Below are 18025 nucleotides of genomic sequence, written 5' to 3'. Positions count from 1 at the left end.
ACGATTTTCCCTCCAGTAAACCCTCTCCCCATTCTTTTTCTATGGAGGTGGATTGATGAGCTGTGTTTTCTACAATAAAATTTTTAAAAAATGGTGGTATACTGCTGTGCATTTGGATGTAACGAAAAATTCATTAAAGGAGGACCTTTTACATTTCACAAGTAAGATTTTATCCTTTTATATTCACTTATAAACATTTATTTGCAATTTATATGTTAACACGTCAAGTTATGGAATGAATTTAATTGGTTTTTAACTACCAAAATAGCAATTATTTTTTATATTTTTATTTAAATTAATAGAATATAATGTAGTTAACATTGATAGGCATTTTCATTACAATTAAATTTCATATTGATATAAATATTCTGATATTTTTACTCCTTTTTCTGATGAAGCACGTGCATCGGATTTGGCGCATTTTTTTTCACGCCAATGTTTGCAAACAGATCGCTTTAATTTTCGCTCTGTATCTTTTATTGACGCGTTAAAATATTCTTTTTTAATAATTTCAAGCGAATTTAAATATATATTTTAGATTATTTAATTATATATTTAGTGCATTTCATGCAAAAATTAATATTTTGGATCAAAAATAAACTTATCTAATAAAATTTATAAGCCGAAGAATATATTTTTCATTATGTAGGAAAAATTGTTTGGATGTTCATAGTTACTTAGGAAATTTTATATTGATTGCTGTACATTTATTATTCAGGAAAATATTAACTAGGTTATTATTATAGGTTCTATTATTAATAATAAGCCCTATTATTAAATAATTGTTATAGGATTATAAAATGCGTAGCTATTTATTATTATTATTGTATGAATTTTATTTTGATTTCGAGAAATAGAAAGGGAATAATTCTTTTTTTGAATATCAATTAATTTTTTTAATATTAAATTACAAGTAGCTGTTGAGAACTGTCAATGTTTCAAACAACTGGTAGACAGTATGTTCTTATAAGGAATTTCGCAATCCTTTTCTTTTTTTAAAAATAAAATAAAGGGACAAATAACAAGACAAAAATTTGCTATTTTAATTTGAATACTTTCAGCATGTTATGTTAACAAAATTTGTTATTTTAATTTAAATACTTTCATCATGTTACGTTAACTCATTAAAATTTTAATTGTATACATTGGTTGAAATAAATTATTATCGCATGACAGGTAAACTAGAATCCAAATTTTGCAGAGTGTAGAAATATTAATATTCATTTAAAAATAAAACAAAATATTTTGTTTTTATCAGAAAAATTATGAATAACACTAAAACTATAAAAAAGTTATGGAAAAGATGAATTGTATATATATATTTGAAAAAAAAATTGAAAATTGCCGTGTTAGTTGTGCTGTTGAATTATTTTATTATTATACGTTAATTCAGTGATTCTCAACCTGTGGGGCGCGCCCTCCTAGGGGGGCGCGAGCACACTAGAGGGGTGGCGCGAGAATATTCAAGAGAAAATATTATTTAAAAAAATTGATTAACTGTATGAAAGGAAAGCGCACAAACAAATAGAAAACAAAATACATTTCGACATATTTAATAACTTATTAAAGTGAAACAACTTATTGAATCAAAACTTAAGGTAGGGAGCCAAAAATGGCTTTGCTTTGAGGATTTTTTCTAATTTTCTGGTTAAGTCTGCGTGGCTGAAATTTTTTTTGTAACATCTTACACCTATCTCTAATATATATCACGTATACTTTTAATTGTAAAATAAATTTTCATTTATTTTACAGTACAATTTCAAAATTGTAGCTTCTGCGTCTAAGGTTTCCCACAGGCTCCAAAGGTGAGCCATATATTGAAATCACTTTTTCACTTACTCAAATTATCCTTAGAAAAAAATATTTAGACTGGCAAACGTCTTTTAAAAAGGCACTTTAAGTGTCTTGTTGGTAGGAACAAGTTTCCCGATTTTGAAAAAGATATTTGTTTTTTCAGAGTGTATAATTTGTTTATTGATTTCACATTGATAGTTCTTGTGTGAAGTCACTAGCGATTCTTTTAATCTTTATTACTGAGTTAATTATTTTGAAAAGGATTAACTAACAAGAATTAAATAACCATACTAGAGTTAACTAACCTAACCCATTACTTGTATAAAAATACCCATATTTACAAGAAAATACCAGAATCGACCACAAAAACACTCATAATTCCCAGAAAAATAAAAAAAATACCTGAAAAATTACTTTAAAATGCAAACAATACAAAAAACTTGTAGCAAAATATCGCAATTTCTGCTGAAATGCAGAGAACGTCAAAATATTATAAAAGTTTAAAAAATACCAAAGTTCCATATTTGCTTAAAATGAAATAAATCAATTGGCATTCAATTCAATCATTCCTCTTTGAGAAATAATATGCTACGTAATGATTTATAATGAACTCTTTTATAGATTTCACGTTTGTTTCCGAAGGTGTCCCCAAGATGGCACCGGTGTCGGGCCACCTCGGGAACGGGCATATGGTCACCATTTGCACGACTTAAAACTATTAATCTGATAGATTAATTAGAATTAAAGTAATGTGGTTAACGAAAAAGAAATAAGCTTTCAAATTTCTAAGAATTTGAACACATATAAATTACAATATCTTCTCACCCGGAAATTAGAACAACTGCAAAAAATTAAATCACTTCATAGAGTGGAGGCCATTCAAGGAAATATCTTCCAATTCAGCCTCGTGCACCTCAGATACAAGATTTACAATGCAGCAGGGACGTCTTATGATTCAAAATAAATTTAATTTTACTTTGGGGGGTGGGCTACGTTAGGAGCACTGACCACCTTTGGCTTACCCACCTTACTTAATCAAAGCATACTAAATTTAAAAAAGAAATTAATAATTTTTAGTGACTTCCTTGGGCCCAAAGAGCGGAAAAGATTCTTTATCTCAGGGTTCTCATTTTTATATAATTTGCAATCGTTACAACCGTAGTTAACACAATATTAAAACCAGGGACGCATTTCTTTTGAAGCCAAAGCTTCTCTGTGGATCATGCAATGTGTCCAGACGCATGGAGGCGATTTTTTACAAGTTTACAAGTGCTTGTATACTTTCGAACCTTCCGGATATTGAACGAGCACCATCGGTGCATATTCCGATGCAATTTTTTCATTCTATGTTTGCCTCATTCATAACTTCATTTGAAATAGCAAATAATGCTAGCGCTGTTGTTTTGAGTTCTATTGATTTGCAGAAAAGTAGTTTTACTACTGACATATTATCACAAAATCAAACATGGACAATTAAATGAGCATCTTTATCATGCTTCATCAAACTGTATTGAAAACATTTTGTCACGCAACATCGAGAAAAGCTGACACTACATTTTCAGCTGTATCACCAATTCGAGGAGCAACAGTATCGTTTGAAAGAGGACGGTAATTCTTCTGAAAAATTAACTCCAAACATAGTATCTGCAATCTCAATTGCTGCTGGCTTTTACTTTACTTTTGTTTTGGCAGTTAGTTAAAAATATTTTAAAGACAGAACTCTAAATACTCAATATACATTATTGTTGTATACATTTTACTGTAAGGGGGGGGGGCGATGAAAATTATGATTGAAAACTGGGCCGCGAATACTGAAAGGTTGAGAACCGCTGCGTTAATTAAATAAGAAAAATTATCCATTGATTAAATTTAGTTGTAAAAGGCTTTCATTGTAAGGTATGTATAAATGTTAGGGAAACATGTTTAAAAAATTTAACTAAGTATTTTTATAATAAAAATTAAAAAAAAGAAAAGATAAGTAAAGTATTAACTATTCTAAAGCAAAGCATTCTCACATTAGCCCGTTGAATGCCTGAAAGTCATGAAGGTTAAGCTTGCACAATTTAATGATCAACAGTCATAATAGTGACAATGGGGTTAGCATTCCGTACCGTCCGCCTTTACTTCATGGACAAGCTGACCCATCGATCTGAACCTGAATTAATAATTTTTCTTTATACTAATAGGAGACACAGATTTTCATTTAAATTAATTTCTTTAGTACTAATTTACATAATTATTTAACTCAAATATAAAATTGCTAATTTTTTATTCACACATATTCTACATTTTAAAAAACAGATACTGAATGTGCAGTGCATTACGAAATTTTTTTAAAATCATTTCAGCTAATAGTTTTAACTTCAATTTAATTTTAAAAAAATTGTTACTTATTTTTCAGCTTGTTGCTTTATTATTTTATTTGTCCTATAATAATTTTAAAACCACCCAGTATTAATAACTAACTGTTTATACGTAGATTTCCTAAAGATGAGATAAGACGAAAAGTATGGGAAGTAAATGTCCACAGAGAAGAATTCACAGCAACCAATAATAGTGTGATATGCTTATGGAGACGTAATATTCAGGGTGCCAATTTTATGGAGAAGGAATTATTTCCAGTGTGGTTGGAGGTTGTAGGGTATACTGGACTAGTTGAAGATTGTGATGAAAACAGAAGATGATGAAAATTAACAGTTGAACCGGATCATATTTAATAAAAAAGCTTTTATTTAGTAGTATATTTGCAGAGCTCGAGTTACAAAATATAAATATCATTCATAAGAATTTCAGTTGAATAAGTTTTGCATAGTAATATTAAAATAGGACAGGCCATGGGAGACAAATCCCCCATGACCTACCTAATCAAAAGCCAGACGTGTAATTTGTTCCCAACGGAACGGACACCGAAGCATGGGTAGGAGATCCAAAATTGGCGAATTATCAAAATATAGCATAGCCAAAAAAAAGCCAACCAGCATAATAATATTGGGTTTAAAAGAATACCTTGGCGATCACGAGTCTCCAACAAATTTATGAGAATTATTACAACCGTGCAACTGAAACATATTTTCGGTAAGAAATTAGAATAAAAAGTTATAAATAGATTTCTGTTTTCGATTAGAGGCGACAGTGAATTAATAAGTCTGCCTAGTAATGAAATAAAAAAAAGTATCCGTTACATTGATCTATAAGAAAAGAATAAATATTTTATGTTCGTTTTAAAAGATTAAGTCTTTGATTTATTTTAAATATAATTCTATTAATAAAAATAAGCTTAAGTAATAAAAAATATTTAAAAGGATAGGAAATAAATATGTAATGCCAATTGTGGCATCACAATGCTCTAAGCATTTTACTGCGGATTCTTTTGATAGACAAAGATTTGGAGGCACTTGGCTAAAAAGAGATGCTGTACCCACCATTTTCAATTTCCCTCAACATATGCAAAAGAAGAAATCAACTTGCAAACGGAGGAAACTGGAAGATGATGTCTAATCTATTAATACAGCTGGTAAATAAATATTAAAATGAACTTCTTTAAGAAGCTAAAACTTAACCAGCAATTTGCGAAGATAAATACACGCTGTATATGTCATAATTGTATATTTCTATTATAGGACCTTCTCAGAGGAAATGCTACCTTGGAGATTTCTCCGATGCAGATATGACTTCTCCCGTAATGGCAAAGAAAGCTTTACAAATAGCCAAGGAACAAATAAAACAGAGAAATGACACAATCAAAGACATCAGTAGAAGGAATAAAAGCTTAGAAAAAAGAATAGCTTCTCTTGAAGAAATTTTAGAAAGTGTAAAAAAAGAAGCTCTTATTACAGATTCAGCTAGTCCTGTTTTAAAAGTAAATATTTCAAATGAGATTTACAATTTATTCATAGCATATTTTTTTTTCACTTTTCAAAAATTAGTTTAAACTATCTATCTATTAAAAAAAATTTAAATTTTTTTATTTTTACTAATAATCAATACACAAATATAGTTGCTCAATTTATAAAATTAGATAAATTTAATTACTTTATTTTTATGTGCATCAAAGTATTTTTTCTTTTAAATTAACAGTCTTATTGAAAATTTTACTAATCTTGAATCTTTACTAATATTGTTGATGTTCTGTATACTTCTATTTAAACCAAAGTTTTAATCACTTTTAAACTCATAAATTTTTTTTTAGCATAAATCTATTGTTTGAGAAGTTAATTAAAAAATACAATTAAAAATTAGACTCACTGAGTATGTAATTTTCTTAAACTTTATGCATTCATAATATTTCTTAATGTAATAAGGCTCCCTCACCAAATATTCTTAAAAATAAATTATTTAATTGCAGCTCTCTCTACCTGGACCTGCCGCTGAAATAATATCTAGAAAAGAAACTTCAACGCAAAAATACAGCACTGAATTGAGGAAATTTGCGCTGACATTAAGTTTTTATTCAGCAAAAGCTTATGAATTTGTCAGAGAAACTTTTGATACGTGCTTACCACATCCTGTAACCATTAGAAAATGGTATAGTTCCCTAAAAACAAATCCAGGATTTACACAAGAAGCTTTAGCCTCACTTAAAGCAAAAGCAGAGGATGCTTCAAAGACAGATTCTGTAGTTTTGTGTGCCTTAAGTATCGATGAAATGGCCTTCCGAAGACATGTTAAATGGGATGGATCAAAATTTTGCGGATATGTAGATGTCGGAATCGAACTGGATGATGATGAAATGCCAGTGGCAAAAGAAGCTTTAACATTTCTGCTAAATTGCGTCAATGGGAGTCGGAAAATTCCCATTGGTTATTTCTTCCTCAATGGTCTGTCAGCTTCTGAAAAAGCTAATTTAATTAATGAATGCCTTTCTTTTGTAGCTGATATTGGTGTTAAGGTAATTTCACTGACTTTTGAGGGTACTAGCTCAATTATTGCCAGCTCTATCTGGGTGCAAATATTGATGCTACTAGAGATGAAGTGATATCTCATTTTAAGCATCCTACAACAGGAGAAGATGTTAACATTCTCTTGGATGCATGCCATATGATAAAGTTAGTGAGAAATGCCTTAACATCAAAAGGTTCTATGTGGCATCTTCAAGATGGTCTTATTCAATGGAAGTTTATCGTTGAATTGCAAAAAAGTGAAGGCTTGCGTGTAGCCAATAAACTAAAAACAAGACACATCGAATGGCATAGAGAGAAAATGAAAGTCAAATTAGCTGTGCAAACTTAGAGTAACAGCGCTGCTGATGCCCTTGAATTTGTGGCGGGTGATTTGAAACTGGATCAGTTTAAGGAATGCAAGGCAACGGTGAACTTCATACGCAGTATGAATACAATTCTTGACATTTTGAACAGTCGAAATTTTTTAAGTAAAGGTTTTAAAGCCCCTTTAACAATTGCTAATCATAATAAAATTTTTGAATTCATTAACTTTGCTATTAGATACATCCGAGAACTTAGAACGGCAGCAAATGGCCTTTTGCTCATTCATTCAAATAGAAAAACTGGATTTTTAGGCATTTTGGTTTGTTTTGAAAGCCTTCAAAACATTTACAATGTATATTTAGCTTCCCCAACTCCTGTTTTAAAATTCCTAATGACGTATAAATTGTCTCAAGACCATCTTGAGATGTTTTTTAGTGCCATTCGGTCTATGGGTGGATTTAATAATAATCCCACTTCAAGACAGTTCACTGCAGCGTATAAGCGACTGCTCTGTCATCATGATGTTATGGCATCCGTTAATTCAAATTGCTTAAATTTAGATTCAACTAATATTTTAAATATTAAGATGAAAAATAATTGTTTTGTGACCACAATTAATCGTGATGCAGTGAATGTCGATATGGAAGCCGAAGAAACTGTATCAGTTGCTTCTGACACAAATATTACTTTAAGTAAATATACTTGTAATGTGGTTTCATGTATCGCTGGGTTTATCGTTAGAACTTTAAAAGAAAAAAGAAAATGTGTTGATTGCAATAAGTCTCTCACAACAACTGAGACAGACAGCTTGTTAATAAAACGAAAAAACAGGGGTGGCTTAGTTTCTCCCTCTGTTGATGTAACAAAATTATGTAAAATTGCAGAAAATATATTTAGGATTAATCAAAGTACTGTCAAATTAAAAAAAATTAAATTGTTTGAATTCTTTACTTAATAGTTGTTTATTTGAGGTAAAAGAGAACTCTAGATCCATTTTTAACTCTCTAAATGATCATATTTTCGATTATTCAGCCTTAGATAACCACAGAAATTTGCTAATGAAATCAATAATTTAGGAATATTTAAGAATTAGACTCTACCACTATGGAAAGGATTTGAGTGAAGAATTGCAGAGAAACAAGTTAAGAAGTGTTAATGCAAAAAGTATATTATTTAAAGGACACTAATTTTAAAATAATTGTTATGTAAACAACTCTTTATAGCAATAACGATATTTATAACCAGTCTATTTTAGTAAATTTTCTGATAATTTGTTTACACTTATTAATTCTATAATTAACTTGAGATTATGCCCCTATTTTCTCTGCAATTAACTTGTATTGATATTTTAACTATCGCAGGGTAAAAGGTACTATCAGTATTCTGAATAAGTAAATAAAATTTATGCAACTTTTAAATATTTCGATTAAATAACTAAAAATTTAACCAAATATCGATGCATATATTTATATTAATTACAAATAAAATTTTTGCACTAAAAATTTCAAAACAAAAATGCTAATATTTTTTTTCATTCATATATATATATATATATATATATATATATATATATATATATATATATATATATATATATATATATATATATATATATATATATATATATATATATATATATATATACGTTCAAAATGAAGAATAAAACAAAGAAAAATTATAGACATAAGAAAAAAAGGGGGTGGGAAATAATAAGTAAAAAAAATAACAAACAACATTTTATTAAAAAAAAAAAAAATGAAATGTTAATTAAAAAAACCGGAAAAAAAAGATATAATCTTTTCTTCAGCCCACACGATTATATCCGCAAATCAGAGTGCTTTCTGATATTGTATCAATAAAGCCAAAGCAAAATATATTAATACAATAGTGTGAGGAGCACTCAAAATTTTTTTTTATAAAATAACTACAAATAAAATAGATCATAAAAAGTAAAAATAACATGTAAAAACAGATAATAAAATAAAAAGAAAAAACATTAAAAAGGGGGACTATAAAGCGAGTAGCAAAATCATAACAACTTACATGGACGGATATTTTTCAAGAATGATTTAAAAATGTTTTCGCAGAAAGATTGCCAGATTACAAAATATGAAAACAAAAGATGAAAACAAAAGCGCAAATTGAGTGTAACAAGAGGGTTTTAAAGTGTCGTTCTTACTGCACTGCTGAAGTGATTTGTTATTATGAGTTTTGATTTGTTAGTTACCAAGGATGGGCCCGAAATGGATGTGCGCAAGGTAATATTATACTGGATAATTTTAAAAATTGATCATAAATAGTTTTAGAAGATAGATGTTTATTTGAGAAAAAATATAAAAGAGAAAAGAGAAACATAAATTGCCTGCTTTGCAAATAATTTTAGCCACGGATTTGCACGATATGGATTAGCACATAGAAAAATTATTTAAATTATCAAAGAAAAAATTTTAATAGATAATTTTAACACGGATTTACCCGAAATGGATTTGCACATGGAAATATTAACAAATAAAAAATTTTAGCGGATAATTTTAACCACGGATTTGCCCGAAATGGATTTGCACATGGAAAATTGTATAAATTAATAAAGAAATTTTTAGCAAACAATTTTATCCACGGATTTGCCCGAAATGGATTTGCACATGGAAAAACTGTATAGATTAACAAGGGAAATTATTTAGTAAAGGAATTGCACATGGAAAAATTAACGAAGAATTTCAGTAGATAATTTTAGCCACGGATTTGCCCGAAATGGATTTGCACATGGAAAATTGTATAAATTAATAAAGAAATTTTTAGCAAACAATTTTATCCACGGATTTGCCCGAAATGGATTTGCACATGGAAAAACTGTATAGATTAACGAAGGAAATTATTTAGTAAAGGAATTTTTAGCACATAATTCTAACCACGAATTTGCCCGAAATGGATTTGCACATGGAAAAATTATATAAATTAACAAAGAAATTATTTAGTAAATAATTTTGGCAATGAATTTTGGCCTGAAATGGATTTGCACATGGGAAGATCATAAAAATTAACAAAAAAAAAAAAATTATTATTATCATCAGGGATCTAATTATTCATCTCTCTTAGCTAACTTATTTTTGAATTATTATGAAAAAAATTATACTCTGAGTATTAAATTTGTTTTTAGATATATTGATGACTTAATTATTGTTTTTCTTAACTTTCTTAGTGTTTTCTTGTATTTATTTATTTATTATATATATATATATATATATATATATATATATATATATATATATATATATATATATATATATATATATATATATATATATATATATATATATATATATATATATATATATATATATATATATATATAAACAACTAAAAATTAAAATTCAAAAAGTGTTTTTATATTTTAAATATACAATAATAACAAATCAGAAGCTGGCAGACATGGTGGGCGCTTCCATGGTATTGCCCCGCACGTCATCCACGAAATTAATTCATAGATTTTAGAAAAAAAAATTGTTTTGTATGTATTTCTGAAATATCTTGGTATCAAATCTGAATGCATAATAATTTTATTAATATTCTTAAAAAAACTGCAAAGTTATAATTTTATACTATCCCTTCACTATGGAATCACCTTCTGTATTTTTAAAAATTTCGTAAATTTGTATCTTCACAGTTTTATTTTATTTTACTTTGTTTTATTAATGTTTCCTTAAAACAATTTATAAATGAAAAATGACTTTGTAAATATATATTTTATGACTCGTGCCAGAATGTTATAAAAAAGAACATGCTGATGTCTTTTTAAAAATAAAGTGTACTTTCTATTTTAACAAATTGCCATTCAAAAAAAAAGAAAGTCTCCCAAAGTTGACAGAATAAAAAAGAACACTGATAACATATTTTATAATTCCTGTCAGAATGTAGTATAAAATAGACATGATGTATTTTTAAAAATTAAATGCATTTCCTAACTTTGCAAATTACATTTTATTTCCTTTTTCTTATTAAAATTTACAGATTAAAAAGTAATGACCTAGAAAATATTTTGCATATATATATATATATATATATATATATATATATATATATATATATATATATATATATATATATATATATATATATATATATATATATATATATATATATATATATAAAAAGATTGACAATGAAAATATATTTCTTGGTTCAAGCCATAATGTAATATAAAACTAACAGAATGATAATGTTTTTTTTAACTATTTAAAATAAAATATTGATATCTAATTATTTTCTTGTTATTCTTTAAATTCTATTGAATTAAGTAGTTATTATTTTTTTTAAATCTCTTATGACGTTTTGACAAAAAGAATTAATACCTATAATAATTTGCAATTGTTTCTTTATATTTTACATGCTTTCAAATGCATCTTCGATTCAAAAAATCATTATTTTTATTTCATTGCTTGGCAAAATCATACTTAAATAATATGTTAGCTTTTTATGATTAAGCAATTAAAAGTAAATAATTAAATATAGCACACATATTATAATTTTTATTTTATTTGAAAGCTTATATTTTACAATCACGAATAAAATTGGGAAAGCATTCAAAATAAAATAAAAAAAGAGAGAAATATCTTTAGGTACTCTTAAAAATATTCCTGTACGATGCGACCGCCAGCTATGAATTTTTCGCCAAAAAGGAAACCCCCATCTTGGAACAAGTTTTCAGAGTCCAAACAATAGACTAGCTCTCTCTACCCTAATACCTCCTCTAAGGTTATACCGCCGCTTCCAAAGCCTGCTTACGGCCTTCGTTTGCCGTGAGGTGTGTACTTACTGGGTAGATAATCAACATGCGATAAGATAAAATTGTTTTCCTGACAAACAAACAAAGAAAAAAAAAAAAGACAAAAGAGTTTATTTGGTTTCGGTTAAATAAGAGTGAGAAAAGATATCTAGAAGATACAATCTCGATTCACGGGGCATCAAGTTAGAATTTTTAAAGTAACACTTGCATTTATTGCTCGTTTTTATTTGTCTGCTACAAATATGTCTGACAATTCCGTGCAGTATGTTGATGGCATTCCGATCCCTGCTATGTTTCCAGCTGATAAATTCCGTTCCGCACTTACATACAAACCAAATTCAAACGATCTTTTCCTCGTGACTTATCCTAAGTGTGGAACAACATGGACAAGCCTAATACTTCTACTTCTATTCCAGAAAGGAGAAAAACTGAAAGACATGGAAAAGTCACCCTTTTTAGAAATGGCAGGTAACTGACTTTTTATTGTAACGCTATCTTTTCTAGTGTTTCATCTACTATTCTAGTATATATATATATATATATATATATATATATATATATATATATATATATATATATATATATATATATATATATATATATATATATATATATATATATATATATATATTATATATATATATATATATATATATATATATGTAATAACAGGGCTACATCCCTGTTATCAGTGTTGTATTTAGCTTGAAATAATGCAGTCGTAAGCTATCAGACGTTCTAAACAGGTTTATTCAAATGTAGGCTGGTATTGATAACAGTTTACATCCACACTCCCTAAGAGAGGGGAATGGACAAGACTTCTGACAATTCCGGAACAGCTTATCAGGATCACATCATGATGAAAAGGACACGCAAAACTAGTGTTCCTACGTTTTATACCAACACAGATTTGAGGTAAAAAGGCACACTTCGTACATTCCTTGTAACCTTATGCATTAAGGAAAATCATTTACTGCTTCCTAGTATGGAAGTGAAAGAGGGAAAGATTCTAAGAATAACTCTTCCTTTGAAATATAAATCTATTTATATTTCAATGGTATGTTTTCAGTCTTGAATTCCCAAAGTAGAATCTATCTGCGCTTATTCTTTAACAAAGACATTTTATGAAAACGAAAGAGTTTTAATTCTTTTATTAATACCAAAGTATTTAATTTTTGTATTATATATATAACAAAGTCTGATATAAAATACTTTTTTTTTACAGTTATCTCGCGGGGAGACTTTTAGAAACTTTGCTAAAATGCCATTAATTCTAGAAGTTTTACTTTTGAACTTGCTACCACTCTTTAAAAACTTTTTTGCATTAAAAATTTTACCCGACATTGTGCGTTTTTTTGAACTGTCTGGAAAACAAATCAATGTCTACTGTGGGATGAAAGAGAAATTTCAAAAATTTTGTTATTGTGTAAGAAAAGGAGAGATATAACTCATCAAAAACCGGTTTATTTGTCTAGTGAAACTGCAATACTTTCGATCTTAGTTTTGAACTGCTTTTATGCTTCAATTTCCTATAAACCGGTTTTAGAAGATTTTAGCACTTCTTTTCTCTTATAATTATTGGTCAAAATTTGAAAATATTTGTGTTCTCTCTCACTTAACCTTTATTCACTTATTAATCTTAATTACCTCACTTATATATTAGTCCTGATTCAGGTTTTTTTCCATACTACATTATTTTATTTACAAGGTTTCCAAAAAACAGACGCATGTGTTACATGAGGGATACTACATGGAAGTGCTAAAAAAAATGCTGAATTTTTCTAATGATATGGAATTCAAGACAACAAATTATTTTAACATGAAAATTTTTATTCACAGGAGCAAAAATAATAGAAATTATGTCAAAACCAGGGATAATCAAGTCACATTTGCCATTTCATCTCATACCTTGGTCGAAAGATGCCAAATACATCTACGTCGCCAGGAATCCCAAAGATTGTTGCGTGTCATATTTCCTTTACTCCAAGCATATGCCAGGAAATAACTGCGAAGAGACTTTTGACCAGTTTTTTGAACATTTCATGACAGGATTACCGGAGACCGTCTATTTCGGAGATTATTTTGACCACGTGCTGTCCTGGTACTCTCAGAGGTTTGTATAAAATGTTCACTTGTTATCCTGCTAGTTATTAAGTTTCCACAGATCGGAAAATATTGTTTTTATTATTCCAGCAAATCTGAACATTCTTTAGTCAAAAACATTATTAATTGACCATTGTTGTCGAGTTAAAAAGAAAGCCGTAATACTATATCAGTTCTCGAACTCATGACCAGTAGATTACTGTATTTATAGCTTGTAAGAAGCTTGCTCTACTATGTGCGGTTCCGCAGTGGACTGATCGTAAAGACATGGTTCCCAGTAGAACACCGAAGTCAAGCATCACTGGCTGCAGTGAGTAAGCGGGTGGGTGACCACTTTGATCAGCCTGCGTAGTGACCCTGGGTGCGCGGTATCGGTCCTAGTTAAACTGTTTTACCATAAAGTAATCGACTTCACACGCAGAACGTCGGGATACTGAAACAGAGGAATCATCATCAAAATTGCGATGGCATGTCTTCGGATCATCCTCAGGGATGTTTCCCAGACCGCAGCCATTAGCCCATTGTGCAGCTCTAGTGCGACGTAAATGATGTACCTACCTATCTACTTCTGCTATACAATTCTTTCTTTATAGTAATCTGCAACTTTTCCCAGTGATCACGATAAATTTTAAAATAATCTGCTATATTTCCACGTGCTATGTGGCACTTTACATAATAATCTGCACATCTCAACGTGCTACGTGACACTTTACATAATAATCTGCACATCTCCACGTGCTATGTGACACTTTTCATAACAATCTGCACATCTCCACGTGTTACGTCACACTTAGCTCTCATTACAATAAAGATGTGGAAACTTGCCTACCACTAAAGAGAACAAGTTTGTAAAAGAAAGCATTTTCTTGGGAATAAGGGTCATGTTTCATAATTACTACTTTGAAAACTATTTAAACTTGTAATAAACAATTTGTATTAAATTCTAGAAAATTGATTTTAAAATATTCAGCTCAATTACAAATGAAGTAACCAAAGCCGGACAAAAATGTTGTCTTTTTACCTAACTGCGCATATATAAAGCACAACTCGCAGAAAAACTAGTGGGGTTTTTTTCCCGCTAGAAATAATAAGAAGAATTCCAATGTTTTTTCTAATTTTAAAAATCTTCCTAGGTCGTATGGTGGTTGAAGTTTTCATCATTCATAACTTGAACCGGATTCGACTCCCCATAGTAAAGCTAAACTTAAAACAAACTTAACTGTTATGTATCAAGTAGTAACCATATTCTTAAGTAGATTTTATTGTAACTAATTGTTGTAAAGATATGCTGTTTCCAATCCGTAGGCTTTATATTAACAATGATGAAGTGGTATTAAGTGCTTTTCATGACAGATTCCGAGAAAAGTAGCTTGATTATATTTTTCTTTCTCTTAATAATGCTATGAAAGCTAAAATAGTCAGAAAACTGATAAACGAAGTTTGTTCTTGAAAAAAAAAAGTTTTTGCAACGTATAGTTTGTCATAAAGCAGGGATCCCACAGGCAACTAAAAATAAAGTGATAGAAAAACTCAATTAATTTTTATTTATTTTTAATCTCTTTAATAATTCAATCATAACAACTATGACTTGCATTTCAAATTATTAACAATTGCCCGAGACAGTCCTGTATAGAGATACCAAATATATATAAATCTCAAGTTCGAATTTTTTGTCGCTTACGTTGATCTTTCTTTTGCACGTCAGTATAATTAGTATTCGTAAAACATCTCTCTCTCTCTCTCTCTCTCTCTCTCTATATATATATATATATATATATATATATATATATATATATATATATATATATATATATATATATATATATATATAGCAATTGGAATAGCAACGCTAGAAAATCGACCAATGATTGCCGCTAAAAATGTCATATGCCAAATCTAGATGAGGTGGCTCAACATATAGCGCTTTTAAAAAGGGAAACTAAAAATAACCAGAGAGTTTTTCTTTTGTATGTCAAAGTTTAGAAGTTTAGAAGACAAAGACTGATACTTATGTTTTTAACAAAGTTGTGAATCGTTCATGGTTATTATTTTTTAAAAACATAACATTTTGTTTACACAGGTTTTTCCATTGCAATTCACTTATTTCAATTTTTAATAGACTTAATTATAGCCAAAATTTTAACCTTTTTTAAAAGATATCAGTTTTAGAAATTTTATCTTAAGATTTTATACTAGAGCACATTTCTAATAGGTTTAACGAATTACATGAATTCATATTTATTTTAATGACTTAGTATTTACTAAAAAGATGTAATTTTTTTAAAAAAAAATGTTGTTATATGGATTTGAATGATTGTTTTGAATTCTTAGAATTTTGTGCATATGCAATAAGTTAATAGCGAGCGAAACGAGCTTGGTTTGCGAAGCGAACCATATAAGATTGCGTAGCAATTTTGGGGGGTTATCGAGCGTTAGCGAGCAGGGGGCGCAGCCCAATAGTAATGTACTATTATCTGGTTTATACTTCACATAACAGCAACAAACTGTTTAAAAACTCGTGAAAAATTATTTAAAATTATTGAATTTCAACACAGTATCGAACATATACAATTCAATGTCGATTACGATCACAAACATTGGAATTGGAAACATGTTTTCTTCAAAAATTTCAATATATAGACCAACTGTAATAAACTAAGTCTAGCTATGTCCGTAAAGGCTGCCTGACTGGTCAGAATGCATTTTCTCCTGTTGTGTTTTAGTAGTTTGAAATTCACTCAAATAGGTCGTTCTCAGATATTGGTCAAAAAACAAAATTTATTGTTTTAATACCTGATGCATGTTTAATGCGAGTGGTTGTGTCTATAACAGGGTTCGCATGGTCCTCAAGAGCTTAAAAAGTGGTAGCAAAATTAAAAATATAAAAAATACTTTTTAATAGTTTAATATGGACCACTATGCTTAATATTTCCAAATTATATAATTAAGGTTTTTTCTTTTAAATTCTAAAGTGAAAACTAATAAGAAAGTAATTTGAAACTTCCTTATCAGAATATTAATAAAACTTTTACATTATCTGAAAAAACATTAGAACCAATGTCTATGATGAAAAATCCACTAGCATAGGTCGCTTACGTTTTATAACTTCTATATATTTTTTTCACCATTCTCAATGCAATCGCAATAATTATTTGGCAATATGTTGGCGAAACGTGGTAACATTTGTATGAATCTTACTTTAAGGCGCAGTCGTCGGTAAACTTAAAACCTATTTAAAAATGTCAGGAACATTTAAATAGTTTGTAGTGTTACATTCAAAGTATTTGTATTTTTTTATTAACTAACAATATTAAAACTAATACATTATTTCTTTATTTTATTTCCAGAAACAATCCAAATGTTTTATTTGTAACTTATGAGGAATTAAAAGAAGACATTGATGCTGCCATCTTGAAAATGGCGTCTTTTATTGATGATGAGAAATATGCCCAACCTATAAGAGAGAACCCAGAAATCTTGGAGAACATCAAACAATACAGTAGTGTAAAAGCAGCCAAAGAATTTGTGACGAAACAATCAGAGGTAAAAGCAAAAATGAATGTAGAAGAATTGGCAAACTCATCCGGGCATAATACCATAAAAGAACATTTAGTGGTTGAGAATGATTCTCTTAAACCTGCGGTTAGTGATAAAAGAAGTGGACCTAACGTAAATTCGTCAGAAAGGTTTAAGCTTATGCGCGAGCTTGTAAGAAAAGGTGTCATTGGTGATTGGAAAAACTATTTTTCAGAAGATCAAAGTCGACGAATCGATGAAAAATTTGAAAAGATGGCTAAGGGCACTGACTTATCTAATTTCTTTACGAAATACATGTGAAAAATGTAATATCATAATTTTATTTATGAAGGAGCAGTTTAATATGTAATATGAGATTATTAAAAGTTTAATCACTCTTTACTCGTTGCATCTTAAGATATTATGTATACATTTATGGCTATATATAATATCTTACCACTTTCTGTAAAAATGGCACATTTAGCATCACTGCAAAATGGAGCGTGTACTTTTGTGAACAGAAATGCAACGTAAACCTATTATTTGGGTTCTCAACGAAGGCGTTAAAACCTCTCAGTCAATAATGAAGATTTGAAATCTTGGATTCGGAATTTCTAGAGAGTCT

General features: G+C 29.0%; 1 protein-coding gene across 1 annotated transcript; it reads left to right on the top strand.

Annotated features, from left to right (window-relative positions):
* Positions 1-11720: 11720 nt before the first annotated feature.
* On the top strand, positions 11721-17802 carry LOC107450320 (sulfotransferase 1E1). The gene is made up of 3 exons (XM_087168962.1): positions 11721-12249; positions 13621-13894; positions 17232-17802. The coding sequence occupies exons 1-3, from the start codon at positions 12024-12026 to the stop codon at positions 17719-17721; spliced, it is 990 nt and encodes a 329-aa protein (XP_087025088.1). The 5' UTR covers positions 11721-12023; the 3' UTR covers positions 17722-17802.
* Positions 17803-18025: the final 223 nt, after the last annotated feature.

The sequence above is a fragment of the Parasteatoda tepidariorum genome, chromosome 8, assembly GCF_982258835.1.
Source record: "Parasteatoda tepidariorum strain Cologne lab strain chromosome 8, Ptep-v5.0, whole genome shotgun sequence".
In the NCBI taxonomy this organism is placed as follows: Eukaryota; Metazoa; Arthropoda; class Arachnida; order Araneae; family Theridiidae; genus Parasteatoda; species Parasteatoda tepidariorum.
The sequence above is the reverse complement of the archived record's forward strand: the minus strand, read 5'-3'. Positions and strand labels throughout refer to the sequence as shown.

What these genes read in the sequence shown, in the direction of transcription:
- LOC107450320 (XM_087168962.1), top strand. Translation starts at nt 12,024, where the DNA reads ATGTCTGACAATTCCGTGCAGTATGTTGATGGCATTCCGATCCCTGCT. An exon ending in ACCCTTTTTAGAAATGGCAG is followed by an intron (nt 12,250 to 13,620) that starts GTAACTGACTTT and finishes TTTTATTCACAG; the next exon opens with GAGCAAAAATAATAGAAATT. An exon ending in CTGTCCTGGTACTCTCAGAG is followed by an intron (nt 13,895 to 17,231) that starts GTTTGTATAAAA and finishes TTTTATTTCCAG; the next exon opens with AAACAATCCAAATGTTTTAT.